Source organism: Camelus dromedarius, chromosome 3 (assembly GCF_036321535.1).
Source record: "Camelus dromedarius isolate mCamDro1 chromosome 3, mCamDro1.pat, whole genome shotgun sequence".
Lineage (NCBI taxonomy): Eukaryota > Metazoa > Chordata > Mammalia > Artiodactyla > Camelidae > Camelus > Camelus dromedarius.
The window spans coordinates 53,193,954-53,210,629 of record NC_087438.1 but is presented as its reverse complement, the minus strand read 5'-3'; the positions used below and the strand labels follow the sequence as shown (position 1 = coordinate 53,210,629).

Below are 16,676 nucleotides of genomic sequence, written 5' to 3'. Positions count from 1 at the left end.
TCTTATACTTAATTCTTTGTCTCCTTCATAAGCTACAAACTCCTGAGGACAGAAATCATGTCTTATTTATCTCTGTATTCTCCCAGAGCCTTCCAGTGTTTTGGACATAGTAGCTACTCAATAAATATTTTGACATTTAATTTTAATGGTATGTATATTACATATTTCACAGTTTAAAGCACTGTGAATGGAATCTCACCTTCGACATACCTTTCCTTCCCACTTCTGAGAACTCTTGCCTTTGAAACATGAAAAAGGATTTTAGCAGATTGAGACCAGGATTTGAGCAGATTGGATGGCTACGTAAACAGTAAGGGAGTGCTTAGCAATTATTTGTTGAATTGTAATTTTATGAAAATATGTACAGGTTTCTTTCCAGTTCTCAGTTGTTTAAAGGGACCCAACCATCTCAGTGGGGTGGAAGAAAGGAAAGAATACAAAGTTAATAACTGGGAGGGTATCCCAGAAAGACTACCATAACTCTAGAAAAAAACCTGGCACCCAAATCCTAATTCCAAGACCCAGTAAGCATGTTAGGATCATGGCATTCCTCTTTTTCCTCAGTTTTTCTGGGAAATTGTCAGTTTGATGGTCAAGAAACATTTAGTTCATGCCGATTTGGCCCACAGACACGACTGGTGATGTGAATTGCAGGGTGCAGTCTAAATTAAAAGTGCAGGGCCTGTTGTTCAAACATTATTAAGAATTTCAAGACAATGGCACCATAACATGAAGGCAAGTGTGGGCTCTTTGAAGTACAGGGCCCTGTGTGACTATAGAGGTCTCACAGCTGTGAAGCCAGTCCTGTTCATTCTTCAAAGAACTTCCAGTACGTCGAAAGACAAAAGGCCTATATTCAATACAAGTTACAGTTCAAGTATGTACAGAAGCTGCAGGAACCCGGAAATTCTTAACTTTGGAAACTCGTCCCAGGGAGGTGACAGTTAAGCTCATTTTTTGAAGGAACAGTGGCAGGGGAAACAGCTATTCCAGACTGAAGGAAAGTAGAGCTCACTTGACAAACTTCAGGAATAGGGTTCCTTTTAAGGAGCGTCGAGCAAGTGAACACAAAGATGACACGATTGAGAGTGGAAAGAGGAAAAAGCCAAATATTTGAGGGAAAGGAGTCAATTACAAAGAACCTACTGTATGCCAAGTTCTTCACCTCCGCATCATAATTTTAAACACAACAATCTTGTGAATAAACTGTCATGCCTGGTTTACAAATGGATTAGTTTAGGCCCAGGGTAGTAATGTTCAAAGGGCTTGGGACATATTAGGCATCCAGTAAATATTTAAGGAATGAGTTTGTCTGACTTATGGCCCAGAAACCTTAACCCCTGGCCAAGCTGATGGTAAGGGTGCTGTTGTTCACCCCTTCAGGGGTCCTTGACATCTCTCTCCCAATCCCCAAAGTACCCTTCCCTCCCCCTCGCCCCGCCCCCGTGATTCCACGTGCCGGAAATTAGGCGGCAAAAGTACTTCCGGGATAGGAAAGGCCGGCGCCGGCAAGATGGCGGCCCCCTTGGAGCTCAGTTGCTGGGGAGGCGGCTGGGGGCTCCCGTCGGTGCACAGCGAGTCCCTGGTGGTGATGGTGAGGCCGCGTCGCGGGCCCGGGCGCGGGAAAGAAGGGGAGGGGCCAGAGGCGCGAGGCGGGCCGGGCCCCCGGCGGCTAGCTGTGGTTCCCCGCGGCGCTCCCGGGCCCAGGCCAGCCGGGGCGCTGCTTGCTGCACGGCCCTGGGCTCCCTCCCATCCAACGAGTTACAGCCTAGCCTGTGACCCCGCCAAAGCCTGGCGGGTTAATCGTGGCTTCTCCGCTTTGCTCAGAGTTTTCTCAGCCTTGCAAAGCTGTCTGGGCGGTGGAGTGAAAGCCCGAAGCAGGAGGCGCGCGCTCCCCTCTCTGCATCTCCCGAACCTTTTGGGGGAGCAAAGTCCCCGAAAGCCTCGTAGCTGGCGCGCAATCCCCGGCTAGAGGTTGGGGAGGGACGCAGTCACTGAATCAGGCGTTTCTGCCTTCGGGGGACCGGGCTTTGAAGTAAAGCTGCTCGGAAAATTGCAATACGTACTCACAGTCTAAAATGTTTTATTGCAAATTCTCTTTCAGGCTTACGCCAAATTTTCTGGTGCACCCCTGAAAGTCAATGTCATAGATAACACCTGGAGAGGTTCAAGAGGTACAGTGTAAACTTTTAAACACTCCTTTCTGCCCTCTCTATGCACCCCTACCCCCCACCCCCGTTTAAAGCTTTGAGGCATGTAGTCATGGAGTGCCTTGGGGTTTTAGTTCTCACCATATGACCTTGGCTGTGTGTTGCTTATGTTTTGATCATTCTGAGTAATACTTCAAAGGACAACCAAATGAGTGGAAATTATGAGAAATGAAAATGCTCTCCAGAACTGTTTTTTTGTGAAATGGCAAAAACCTAAAATGACTTACTCATTTTTTCCTCCTCCAAATGTGATTGGTATAGTTTTTAGGATACTGGAATATCATCAGAGGAAATCGAAATGCTTCCTTGTATGTAAACTGTTTTTTGATTATAGGAGATGTACCAGTTTTGACAAGTGAAGACAATATTGTTTCTCAGCCAGCAAAAATACTAAACTTTTTAAGAAAACAGGTGGGTGGTTCTGTTTGAAGAGTTAGCTTCTTGATCTCTGCATGTTACTTTCTAAAAGAATTTTTTTTAATAAAAATTTTTTTTAAATTTAGAATTATTTTTTGGAGATACATGGGGTTTGATATAAAAATAGACTTCAGAGTCAGTGCTCTAAATCATTAGTTGTACTGTGATTTGAAAGCCATATAGTTACAGTCAGTTTATATTTTATATTATATATTATTTTATATATTTATATATTATATTATTATATTTTATAATATTGGCTTTTATTGAAGTTTAGATATAAGCAGATTCAATTTAGCCATCTTCACTATTACACTTATTGATATGATTGTGAATTTAGTCACATAATTGCTACACATTTTGTGCTGGGTCTGAGATCTGAGTTCCCATCTACTAGCAACTATTTGTTTTTTAAAAGCATAAGCTAATAGTTGCAGTTAAATGTTTCATGAAATAATGTATCCAAAATGTCTAAACATTCAAAGATTTATATAATGTATCCAAAATGTTTAAACATGTAAAGATTTATGTAAATGCAAAAATTACTGGTTTTGCCAATACTTAAAAAAAATCTTGTATCAACACAATTTAGAACTTTCCTAAATTTGAAGGCTTTCTCTTTTCATGGTGAAATGCAACTAATTAGAACTTTCTCCTTATTGTTAACAAAAATAATAATAGCTTCTATGTATTAAGTTTGTATTACATGTCATGCACTAAACTAAACCAGGTCATTGACAGTCATTGAAATAATAGTTAATTTAAAAAACCTCTAAAACTAACGCGTATTCTCCTTACTGTGTGCATGATGCAATGCCAAGAATTTTATTTGTATTAAGCAGCATTTGTCACTGAATTTGTGTTTCTTCCCCTTTTAATATGGTAGCCAGTTTTGAGGAAGAATAGGAATCCTAATTTATTTAGCTTCACCATTTTGGGATGCTGTTGACTTAGGAGATTTTTGGGTTTTCTATTTTTTAATAGAAATATAATGCTGATTATGAGCTCTCAGCAAAACAAGGGGCAGATACACTGGCTTACATTGCTCTCCTTGAAGAGAAGCTTCTTCCTGCAATGGTGAGCATTGGTGAATATTATAGTATTTTAGTGAGCTATTGAAAATATACTTAGTCTGTTTAGAAGAAAAATAATGAAAAAGGCTTAAGAGAAAATTTCATTTACATATTAATCCTGATTCTTTCATGTAATTGGATTCTTTTAGACATCCAACTAGTGAAACAACACGAATAATCTACTGTGTTCCTTATTCTGGCTGCTTGGAGCACTCAGAGCAGTCAGCAAAACTCACACGTTTAAAAATCTTGATTTAAAAAAAAATCATGATTTATTCTTGAGTCATTCTAACTGGACAATTTGTATGAAGTCATTTTATTCAGAGATATTTATGAAAAACTTTCACATTGATTGAGTAATCTTGCTTTTAAAGGAATATTTTTGTAGTGTTTTTCTTCCTCCTTTTTGCAGCTTCACACATTCTGGGTTGAGAGTGACAATTACTTTTCTGTGACAAAGCCATGGTTTGCATCACAAATTCCTTTTCCCTTGAGTTTGATCCTACCTGGAAGAATGTCTAAGGGAGCACTGAACAGGATTCTCCTGACCAGAGGAGAGCCCCCGCTCTACCACCTCCGAGAAGTAGAAGCTCAGGTATGGTTGAGATCACCTTCAGAGCAAGGGCCCTCCTGAGGAGGGACAAGAGAGAGAGTGGAGATGAACGTACCTATAGATGCCTGCCTGAAAAGGAGTTTTGAGCATCTTTCCAAGTTTTGAGATGTAATTTTATCCTTATTTAGATATACAGAGATGCCAAGGAGTGCCTAAATCTTCTGTCAAACAGATTGGGAACATCTCAGTTTTTCTTTGGAGATACGTGAGTGCATCCCCTTAAAAACCATTTGATGTTTTGTGTGCATATATTCAGTGAGCAGTTATTTAAAGCAAGTTCCCTTGTCCTCCCTCCTTCCTCCCCCTCAATGAATTTTTCACTTAAAAAAAATATTTAATGAACTTTTACTATAGGAAACTTTTTCTGTTGGTGGTAATCTAACATTGATTTAATGTGCTGCGTATGTGAATTTAAAACATCTAAGGCTATTCCCACCCTGTCTCCAGTTTCTGTATAACACTTGTGAATAAAAATGAACCTTAAATTTACAACTTAATTTTCTTCTAAATAAAATACATGGTAGAGTATTAAAAAAAAAAAAAAACTACTAACGAGTAAAACCCTAGTTGTATCACTTTTATAAGCCGGAATGGGTAGTAAACCTTTAACTATATTCAATACCTTGCAATAACCTTTAATGAAAAAGAATATGAAAACGAATATATGTATGTATATGCATGACTGGGACATTATGCTGTACACCAGAAATTGACACATTGTAACTGACTCTATTTCAATTTAAAAAAAAAGACTATATTGTATACTTCAGAACTGACAAATGTATTTGAGAAAAAAAAATTTTAAACATAATCCCAAATTAGTATTTTCTTACATGCTTTAAAAAAATCCTTAATTTATTTTTAGGCCTTCAACCTTGGATGCCTACGTGTTTGGTTTCCTGGCACCTCTTTATAAAGTACCCTTTCCTAAAGTTCAGTTACAAGAACACTTGAAACAGCTCTCCAACCTGTGTCGCTTTTGTGATGACATCCTAAACAGTTATTTTAGGCTTAGTCTTGAAGGTAGGCTGGTTTCTCTTCAGCTAATTTTTGTTTGCATAGAATATTTGCATATTCTCCTCAGGATGTATAAGCCAAATTCATTACTTGTTAAAGAAGTTTGTGTATTGTCTTTAAATGCTGGTTTATAGAACATTAAAAAGTTCCAACTTTAGTTTTATTCTCATGTGTTAGTTCTTATTTAAATAGAGAAATAAATATTTGCCTTGTCTGTTCTTAGGGATTTTATACATTTCTTGCTTCTTGTTCTTTAACTATTGCCCCTTTGAAGTGGGTCATTTTCTTCTAAAAGTTAGCTACACATATTTATTGAGTCCCTGCTGAAAGATGGCATTTATCCTAATGCAAATGGGCAATTACTTTAAATGTTGCTTCTAGCATTTTCCTGGGTGAACAGAAATCAGCAGCAGATTGCTTTTGGTGAGGTACACTCCCATGATTCCACTACTTGAAAACTGATTGCATCAGACTGGAGGTATAGTAAATAGAGGGCACCTGTCACTTAGCATCTGACTCTGGGAGTGTGGGGCTTTGCGCTTAGTGATTGTAATACTGAATTTGTATTGGGAGATCTGGCAAAAATTGTCCTTTTAAGAAATGGAAGTTATAAGGATAGTTGGCTTAGGGACAGTTTGTTGTTTATAGTGGGTGATGTGTTTTGTATATGATACACTTGGGAAGTGTATAACAAGGGAAGGGTTAGTTGTTTGGAAGTCATGAAACTGAGTAACTTTCAACCCCGTTACTTTGGAGCAGTGGTTAGCAAACCTGACTAGAGAACAAATAGAAAATCTTGGATCCTATACCAGATATACTGAATTTGGATCTCTTAGGGATACATCCCAGGAATCTGTATTTTTTTTTCTTTTTTTTAAGTTCTTCCAAATGCTTCGGATGCCTGGTGGATGGCTGTTTGGACCTTAGAAAGCTGTTCAAATAGTTGTAACTAAAGACCCATTTGAATGGGTGGGGAAAGGTACAACTCAGAATTGAGAAGGAAATGAGGACTGCTGGGCTCTTACTAATTACTTTGGCTGTCTGCATAACACTTGGCTGGCAGGGTCTCCCTAAGGACACATGTAGTCCTTTTGCGTAAGGTTTGATTTTGGAGCATTACTATCCCTCTTAACTTTCCCTTTGAACCTAGAATGGTTTGTCACTTTTTTAGGGGGTGGGGTGGGGGATGGGGCACTTAGCAGGGTGGATAGACTCAAAATTCTTTCAATCTAAACAGCTTGTAAGGCTTTCAAAATTTCCTCTTTCTGATTTCTGTCCTGGCTTCTTAGGCATCTCTCCTGCTGGACAAGAAACGGTAGATGCAAATCTGCAGAAACTCACACAGCTTGTAAATAAGGAGTCCAACTTGATTGAAAAGGTCAAGTTTACTTCAATCATTATTTTGTATTAGTTGAGTATCTTCCTTTCTGCATTTAATGTTGTAATTTGGGTTATGCATTAACTTTACCCTTTTAGTTTTTTTTTAAGTTTTTTTTTCCAGGAAGCTATTTAATATATATTTACTAAAGTTGTACAAAGTAACTGTTTTGAAGCCAGTAATGGCTTGATTGCTTCAGGGGAAAATCTGATGATAAATGGTATTGTGTTTACTTCTACCACACTTTTCAAGGTAGGAGATCCAAAAGCCTGGCTTAAAAAAAAAAAAAAAAAAAAAGAGAGAGAGAGAGACAAACAGAAAACACTTCTTGCTTGCTTGTCTGCCTCTCTGCCTCTGAGGGTTAAAATTTCTTGAGATTGTAAGTGCCTGTGCTTCTCCTTTCTTGCTAATAGCACTGTGAGGTTTTTTTCTTTTTCTACATAAATGGTTTTATTTGTCTCCTTCCTATCCTCTCTGTTCTAAATGATGTCTACAGTTTTTTCCCCCAGTGTGGATATTTTTCCACCTTGGGAGTATGCATTTGGTGTGAGAGATTTTGAGGAACTGGGTAAGAGAGAGAGCCAACGATGAAATTTCAAGGGTGATTCTAATTGGAAAAATACGACAGTTATGCATTTTTTCCCCAAGTGTCTAATAAACTTACTTTTTTTTCTTTATACGATGCGGCCTGATAACACTGATTAGCAGTTCTTGAGGACTGATTTATGTGAGTTATCTCATTTAATCCTCGCAACAGGTGAGGTGTTGTGCAGGTACTGTTATCCCCATTTTACAGATGAGAGCCTGAAGCTTCAAGAGTAGCTTACAGTATCTCCTGCCTGAGGTCATTCCGCTGGCAAGAGCTGGAGGGGGAATTTGGACCCTGGAAATTGGATTCCAGCATGGGTTTTGCAGTTAGCCATTTAACTCATGAATAAAATTACGTATTTACTACTAATAGCCTGGTTTATAACTGCCACTCTCTGGAATGACCATTCTGTTTCTTTGTATGGTATTTCACATATCTCTTATTAAAGTTTGAGTAAATTGAATGAAAGCCAAGCTTGTCTTAATTCTTAGCCTAACTCAGGAAATCTCATGAGAGGAAATACATTGAAAGTTAAGTGTGGAGAATGGAAAGATTTCTCAGACTGTTTTAGACACTTCTCTGCTAGTTGAAGGCTATCCAGTGTAGTTTCTATTTCTATCTGTGGCAGATTCATTACAGACAAGTGAAGGGAACCATGAAATCCCTACATATGCAGAAAGTGAAACCAAGAGTCCCCATTAGCACTTTGCACTCTTCCATCTTGCCATCAACAATTACCGGAAGTTTCCTGACCTCTGTCTGCCACTGCCCCCTCCCATCCCACCTCCTTTCTGATCTTCAGTACACTTCACTGTTTGCTACAGCATATTAGAACAACAAATTCTATTGGCTACCACTGTTCACCATTTGGACAGAAAAACTAAACTTTAAAGAAAGAAAGAGTTATGTTTGAGGAACTTAGTTTTTGCAAGGAAAAAAGCCATCTAACACAATTGATTCAAATAGTTCACTGGGAATACTTTTTTCCTATTGGAAAATTAAGAGTTAATTTTTTATTCTCTTTCCTTTCCTATAAATCCCCTGTACCTCTGCTGAAATATTTCCTCTCTGCTTTATGAAAGCATCTTGAGAAGATAAGGGAGAGTTTTGCTCTGCATGTATTCAGAACTCTCAAAAAGCCTGCCTATCAAGTGGCTGATAAGATTCTCTATCTTGCTGGTTTGTTTTTTTTTTTTTTTTTAAAGCACCTGTGTATATCTTGCTGGTTTGTGGTCATTGATGGCAGCTGCTTTCAAGTCTTTTATGAGGCAGCTGAACCCCAGGACCTGAATCTTGCACTCAAGATGTGCGGTACGCTGGTTAAAGGTAGTTTTCTAAGGTCTGACTCAGTTCTAAATAACCCCTCTTCTAGCATGTCCAGGGATGCTAGTGCCCTCCTTAGGGTAAGTCTGAAACTCTTGGGTACTTTCTCAGTATGCTCCTTATTACTTTGTTTCTCTGGAGCAGACTTAGAACTGACCCAATGTTTGCAGTGCCTAGGTCTAATAATTTGTCTTCCTTTCTGTCTTTTTCTAGCTTCCCTTGGAAGCCTAAAAGAGGTGATCTTTTGGAGTGGAGTTAGGTCATTTTTATTGAGGCAATGAGGAAAGAACAATACTGTTAGAAGACCCAGGTTCAGATTTCAGCTCTGATAGTAGCTTTGCAACCTAATGCAAATTTGGTAACCTTTCTGAGCTTCATTTTTCTAATCTGTAAAATGGAGAATGATTGTGCCTTTTTTTCCTTTATAATTGTGTTGGGAAGATCAAGTGAGGTATTGTACATGAACATACTATGTAAACCGTGGAGCTTAGTGTAACAGAAATTTTGCTTTTATATTTCTATTAGAAGATCTCTTAAACCAGGTTGTGCTATGGCTGAGTTCAGTAGACTGTTCACTTTGTGGAATTACTATAATTTTGTGAAGGCATCAAGAATGAGCCATACTGCCTTTATACATATAGTGAGTCAGCTAGTATTTAGATATGACGTTTAGAATTTTTAAGAGATTATTTGCAAGAAAAAGGTCTCTCTAGCAGTCCTGGGAATGTAAGGTTCTGCACTCGTCAAGACTGTAGTCTGGATGGGGAGGCCACAGTCCATGTAAGTGGAGCCACAGCCATTAGTCAGATGTACCTTTTGTATTTTCCACAGATGGATGACAATCTTCGCCAAAGCCCTCAGCTTCCTCCTCGGAAACTGCCAACACTTAAACTGACTCCAGCAGATGAAGAAAGTAATTCCTTACGACTGTCACCCTGACAGTCATCATGCTTTGTATCCAAAGTTGTATAATTGTTGCAGTAATCTCACTAAGTGTGCGAGGGCAAACAAGAAAATGTCATAAATGGGTATAAGGAAGACTCTAAAACAAAAGGAACTTTCTATGACAGCAATTTCTTTTTAGCTAGGAAGCTTGTGTTTTAGCTTGGCAATGCACTTTAACTAACATCAACGTGAATGTTAAATGAACTTGGGGAAAAAAGAAAACACATTGTACTGTATATAAAAAATCTGCCTTAACCTCGGCAGATTTTTGTCTTTGGTTCACATTTGCTGGCCAAAAGCTCCACTTCTGTTCTGAATGTGCACTCTTAATTTATTCAAGTTAATTTATTAATTTAGTTTCCTTAGCCCAGTTTGAATATCTAATCTGTGGCTCTTGGGCTGAGGCCTTTTTCTTCTGGTTAGAAATCTGATGCCTATTTTAGACATTAGGAAAAGTATATTATTCTAATATTCTATTTACTTCAATAGAAAAGCCTGTATTTAACTTTAAAAAGCAACAAGGAATGTGTTTTTAAATTACGCTCTCATAAGTCTAATCTTTTGGGGAAATATATAAATATTAAAGGTGGTTACATACACTATTTGTCTGACTATATGCACTTCAATATAGCAGTATTTGCTGATGAGTTCAATATAGGTGAGCAAGGGCTCTTTTAATTTATTGGAGCTTTACACCTGTGTATTCGTAGTACATCTTTAACTCTAGTCATCTCTTTCTTGGACTGATTTCAGGAGAGCTGAATGTGTTGGTCATTGTCACTATGCCAGGCTGTAAAGTCTCACTGAAACTTGCCCAGGTGTTAGATACCTCGCAGGAGGGGCCCACCGACAGAGTAATAGATGTACCTACTGTGCGCCTGGTCCGAGTTCACCGTGCTTGGGTCAGACCAGTGTTCTTTCATAAGAAACATATCATGTGGTCAAAAGCTTTATGACAACTAATTATTTTCCATATAATTTAACTACAGTGGAAGGATCCAATGGAATAATTGGAAATAGCAGTTGATTTTTAAGAACATTTTCTATGTATTGGTTGCTGAATGGTTAAAGGATTTGCTGTGCAGGTAATTTTTACTTATAATAGAATCTTACTTATTTTAGTGGCTGAGGTGCTGCTGTTGTCCTAAAACCACTTCTGGGTTTTTTTAAATACAGGACCATGTTTTTGATTAGTGTCTTAAAAGACAACTATGGTGCTCAGCAAATCTTATCACATCCTGCAGAAACCCCCAGGTTAAGAAAACAGCTTTGTAGTCAAGAGATTTGTCTAATTTGAGCTAAGTTGAGCTCAGCTTTGACCTGTATCTCTCAATTTGTTCCGTATCTAGGTAGCTATTTATACAAGAGTCTTTAAGTCACTGTAAATATTTTTTCTTGAAGGTTTTAATTAAATGTGAAACGTGGTAGTGTTCAAAATCTTGTTCATCTGTTTGGATGCATTGAGGGAAAGTAACTCATGAGTTTCACATTACTTCTGCAACAGGTGGGAAAGGGTGTGTGTTACGTGTTAGACTTCTATTGGATCCCAGCAATTGGAAATCTGTATGAATATTCTATGTTGGAAATTATGACCGCAGGACTTTATTGTCCTCTTGGAATTGATGTATCTTGGAGAAGGGTGGTTAGCACGTTAATCAGACATCTGTTTATGCTTTAGTCAGGGTTAGTTGTTTTCAATTATGATTTCTATTAAAACTTCCAAAAAGCATTTGAAGTGGCTTATGATTGTCAAACACGTGTAAAACAGGATGACTAAAATTATTTTTTGAAAAAATAAAAAATGTGTTGGAGAGAGAACTATAATAGACCTAGCAGGTTCTAAAATCAAGTGGTAAATTTAACTCCGAGTTTCTCCATGGGCAAAGTCAAAAGATTATACTGGGTTATGTAAATTTTTCTGTCCGCAAAACTACTAATACCCATGAGTAAGAAAACTGTTTTTACATTTTTATAAGAATGTGGGAGATTGTGTTCTTGTGACACAAAGATGCAGCCAGTTAAGCATACTGTCATGTTTGCTGTGTTGGAAGTTTAATCAAAAGATGCCATTTTAGGATAACAAGTATTTGTCATTTTTTTAGTAGAGAAGACAACTGTAAGTATGATTTATTTCCTTTTGGTCATTCCTGCTTTGAACTGCCTTTAGATGTATACTGTATGGGCCATGATGCTTCCAGACTACCTTTCCTAAGATGCAAAATATGATTTAGATAAGTAAGACCTGATATGTTGGGTTACTTAGTTGACCTTGGTATAAGCCAACGAGATGCCCAGAAGCTATCATCGCACACACCACTCCAGGGACCAGCCACACATATAGGAAGCTCTTGGAAAGAAACAGCTTTCTAGATAGGGCAGAGAGCTTGTGATCAACCTGTCAGGATCTGCTATGGATAATTTGCTGAGATAAATGGTCCACAGTCTTTAAAGACTGTGAGCAACTTTCTTTTGGACGTGATGGTGGAGAATAATATGATAAAAGGGACTATGTTTGTGTTTGTATTTCTTGGCATTATAGGATTAGAAAATAGGTCAGATAAAGTAAAGATCTTCCATCCACAAACTCATCGGTCATCCATAAGCCTGACCATTCTCGTAATACCAAAGAAACTATAAAGAATATTGAGGATAGTCATTCCTACACACTGTTTTTTTTTTCCTCTAAAAGGTTGGCATTAACAAATGAATCAAATTTCAACCTAGGTATATTTGTATTATTTTTTGAGTGCTAGAGGATTGGTGATTCCACATTAAATCCAAAGCATTTTGATTTCCATTTGTAACTTCTGTTCATTTAATATTGCTTGATATATTAACATGAAAGAACAGGGAAGCTTATTTCAGAGTGCTAAGTTACAATTTTCAGAAGCCTGCAAGATGGAAAACTAGACATCGAAAGAGGCAGAAATTGGTTAACAGTGATAGTATCTGAGAAAACCAAGTTTTAGAGGCAGCATCTTGTGAAAAAAGTGGTAAAGTTGGTAGTATGTTTTCTTAGAGCCTCTTCCAGGAATAGACATTTACGAGGTCTATCAGATTTTTTGACAGTTTTTCATAAACTGTCAAAAATTTTCTCTCTCTCAAACCAGAATATAAATGCTTAAATGTAAAGATAAGAAGCTGAATGATGGTTACATAGGACCACTCTGTACTATTTTTGGAACTTCTTGTGAGTCTGTAATTATTTCAAAATAAAAGGGTTTTAAAAATAAATTCATTAGAGTAAATTTATCACTATCTACATAAGTTATGATTTAAAATTTAATGCTTCAAATATAGTATTCAGTTCCAGATGAATAAATACATAATATAACTTAAATATAATTTATTTCATTTTTGAGTTTAAAGGAAAAAGAAACTCAGGTTTGTAACAAATGATTATGTAAAGATCTATTTTGCCTTGTCAGCAAAGAAAAAACAAGCTAGAACCAAGAACCCCTTTACCCTAGGATATAAAAAAATTCTATGATTTTATATTTGTAATTACGTCTTTTTCTTCCTGCGGTACCTGGGTTTACTTTTGAGGATAAATGTTTTGAGAAGAGCCCTTCTGTGTCTCTGTGTGGCAGTCCCTCTTTGCTGTGCACGTGTTCTCCAACTACATAGCGCACGAAATGCACTCTAGGACCACGCTTTAATGAAGAAGGCTAGGCATGTCTGCATGCTTTTTATTTTAAGCTCATAGGGATTCAGTGATTGACTTTGTCTTGGTTGTTTATATAATTAAAGTCCTGAGCAGAGCCACATAGTGTATTTTGGGTTGTGATGGTGGTCTTTTGTGTATGTTGTTCGCATTAGTAATTATCTTTTGCCTTTTTTCTTATTCAGCTCTGTGGAATTTACATCTACTTTTCACTGTTTTTGTATTTCTTAAACAGATTGTTAGGAAATTTGCTAGTTACATGAATCAAAGATCAGTAATCCTAGCCTCAAAGGTTTTATTGAAATTTCATGAGATCTTCAAAATGTTGATTTTCACAGAGATATAAAGATGGAGTTTTTTGTTTTTAAAGGATTTGCAAAATAATTTAGCCCCAAACTCTTCTTGGGAAATAATATTTGTTAGAAACCTGAGTTACCTGCCCTAGGCTTAAAATTCTTGTGATTGAGGTGGAGAGGTACTCTCAGAATAAAAAAGCATACAAAAATTGTTTGTTGCAGATGAGGAGTCCAGTGATTACTGATGAGAATTAACATTTTTGAGCAATGATGTAAGAAAGGGTAACTTTGAGTTGGATGTTTGTAAATAGAGGGTGAGTGTTACAATAGAAGACTATTCAGAGCAAAACAAAGTAGCTTCTATAGAAAAAAAAATACAGGAAAGTAAGTCTTTTTGTATGCTCATTATTAATTTGAAATTATATTGTAAGATTTTTTAAAATTATCTTTTCGTTTCTTGGAGAAGCAGTTCAAGATATATCTTGGCAAAATATATTTTGTATTATTATGTAGAGGGTTATGTGGTCAGGTAAGTTTGGGAAATGCTGGGTTGGACAAAGTTAAGTTACTGTGGGCTTTTCAGGACCTTGGATATGCTGTGGTGTGGTTTCAAACTCTAAGAAGGGCCTGTATTTTATATGCCATTTCCCTAATTTATTTTTATGTGGATTTTTTTTTTAAGTAGGTGTCATGTGAGATTTTTGTCCTGGGAAATACACTTAGGGAAATGCTGCCCTAGAGTGTTTTTGCTTGTTTGTGCTCATTGCAAAGGTTTCCTGTTGTTGGCTGCCCCTCTAGTGAGTGGTGATAAAATGGGAAGAGACAGGTTAGGAATCCCTTAGACCATGGAGTTGATGGAGGAGTCACTGAGGTTTAATTAAGTTGCTTGTTTAGGCACATGAGGTCACATGTTGGTCAGTCCAGCCTCTTTCCCTAGAATCCCAGGTGGCTTGGAAGAGCTGTACAGAGGTGTGGACCGCTGGTTTCAGAGAACTAACCACTTCTTAGGCATCTATCAAACAGAGGGAACCAACTTGGAATTCTAGAACAATTTTCCAAACTGTTTTTGGTTATACTTTAAAAGTGACAAAAAGATTTCATGTATAACTGAAAAATTGTGCTTCACAATGGAATTTGATACAACATTGTGAAATGACTATAACTCAATTAAAAAAAAGTTAAAAAAAAGAAAATTCACTCATCAAACTAATCACAGTTCCCTATAAATATTATATCCGACAAAACTCTAGGGATACATATGGTTTTGCAACCTTCACTGCACAAGGTCGTAGATAACACTGTGTTAAATATATAGTTCATAGCTGCATTCACTTTGTATTCTTTGTGACATTTTATTGGCTCTCATGCTGTTATTGGTAATAGGGTAATGTCCACAGAACCAAAAATGGCAAAAGAGTTTTTCTTCCATTACCTGTGCTTTTTCCTTTTTTAAAATAAGAAAATCATAAGAAGAGCACAGTAGGAAGGTGTCTCCAGTTCAAATTAAGAATCAAATATTGTAGCCAACAAAGGAGAGTTTTTAAAAAACAGTTCTGTGTTTTTATATAGAAAACTGTTGTATTTTTTGAAACTTGTAATTATGTGAAGTGATGGATATTAAGTAAGCATTATGGCAATCATTTTGCTATAGACACATATATTGAATAATTATGTTGTATAACTTAAACTATTACAATGTTACATATCAATTATATATGAATAAAATGGGAAAATATTTAAAAAAATAAAAGTGACAAAAGGCAATGGTATTTGTAGCACTAACGTCACATACAAGCTGGTCATTATATACACACAGTGTCATAGAAAGTTACAGTTGCTTTGGTGACAAAAGCAAAGGAAATTTAATATTTTCAAGATCTGTTACTGAAGATATGGCCTAAATGAGGATTGTATGTTTATGTGTGCATTTTCTAAGATGAGGGTTTAGAGTTTTTTTTATTAAACTCTCAGCTGTTTTTATATCCTAAAAAACTTAAACCTCACTAGACCTCCAAATTTTAGAAGACTAAATATGTCTGATTTCATTTCAAAGTATGAAACCAGTTCACAAATCAAGTGTAAGGATGCTCTTTGTTTTCTGCAATGTATACTGTTGCATATTTGGAAATGCATGCTTTGAATGTGTATTTGATAGAAAGCTTGCCTTTGGGTTTGAGTTGTGGTGTAATGGTGAACATCTCGCCATGTGAAAAGCAGTTGGATCTTTGTTCTGATCCTTTAGATTTCCTCATGCAAATTCGGAGAAATGCCTTTTAATCATTGAGTTTACATATTGCAGATCCTTGAAGGCAGGAAAAAAAGACTTGCTGGAGTTTGCATCAGTCCTGAGCGAGTCATGCAGTATAGAGAAGGCTATGCCGTCCATTTGTTCTTGAGACTGTTGGCTGCCTCTCCTGCAGTGCTGGCATCTTTATTTCTTGGAGAAGGACGGGTGTACTCAAGCTTTTATGTTAATTGCATAAAGATGAGCTTTATTCTTCTTCTGACTTGATGTTTTATTTTGTAAACTGAGAAATAATGCCTTTCCATTTTTTCTGTTCATTCCTGAAGTGGAAATCTGAGGTGTCTGTAATGTAACTTTAGCTTTCTGGAAGACTGATAGCAAAGAGGACAATAGGAAATATATGTATACTCATACTGGTTTTGTTCCATCAAGCTCATCTTTGAATGATAAACATTTCAAACATCTGTTCTAGTGTACAAATACTATAGTTCTGTTATAAAGTAAACAGTCTTAAAATAAGCAATGTTGATCACAATTTCAATATTCTAGCCTTGCCTAGTGCGAATATATTTTACTGAGAGACTATGTATAAATACCCAGAAGTGGTGATGATGATCATTGTTGTAAAGAATTTATTCTCATAAATGAGAAACTGGATACAATGTTGAAATTGCTATTTTTCACAATAAAATCTCAAATTGCTTGAATGTTTATTAACTCCTGGTTTAATGTTATTTATTTCCGGAGGTGAATATTCCATTGGGGAGAATTTTTGGGTGGTTGAAAATAGTTCTGTACTAGGACTAGGCTAGGTAGAGGGTTGTTCTTTTTAAAATATCCATTCTTTGGAAAGATACCACATGCTCCTGGATTGGAAGGGCCAATATTGTTAAAATGTCCATACTG

General features: G+C 36.9%; 2 protein-coding genes across 5 annotated transcripts in view; one reads left to right on the top strand and one right to left on the bottom strand.

The window, feature by feature from the left end:
• Window positions 1-16,676, bottom strand: part of THBS4 (thrombospondin 4) — a 179,654-nt gene that overhangs the window by 74,109 nt on the left and 88,869 nt on the right. The gene's annotated exons all lie outside the window — the stretch shown is intronic.
• MTX3 (metaxin 3) lies at window positions 1,499-16,487 on the top strand. Of its 4 annotated transcripts, none has more exons than XM_031447280.2 (9): window positions 1,499-1,594; window positions 2,105-2,174; window positions 2,545-2,621; window positions 3,612-3,704; window positions 4,113-4,295; window positions 4,442-4,518; window positions 5,179-5,336; window positions 6,620-6,708; window positions 9,452-16,487. In XM_031447280.2, exons 1-9 carry the CDS (start codon window positions 1,514-1,516, stop codon window positions 9,557-9,559), a joined length of 936 nt encoding a protein of 311 aa, XP_031303140.2. In that variant the 5' UTR covers window positions 1,499-1,513; the 3' UTR covers window positions 9,560-16,487. The 4 variants fall into 4 exon arrangements, with proteins under 4 accessions (XP_031303140.2, XP_031303153.2, XP_031303162.2 ...); XM_031447293.2 differs by lacking the exon at window positions 9,452-16,487 and adding an exon at window positions 5,712-5,808; XM_031447302.2 differs by lacking the exon at window positions 6,620-6,708.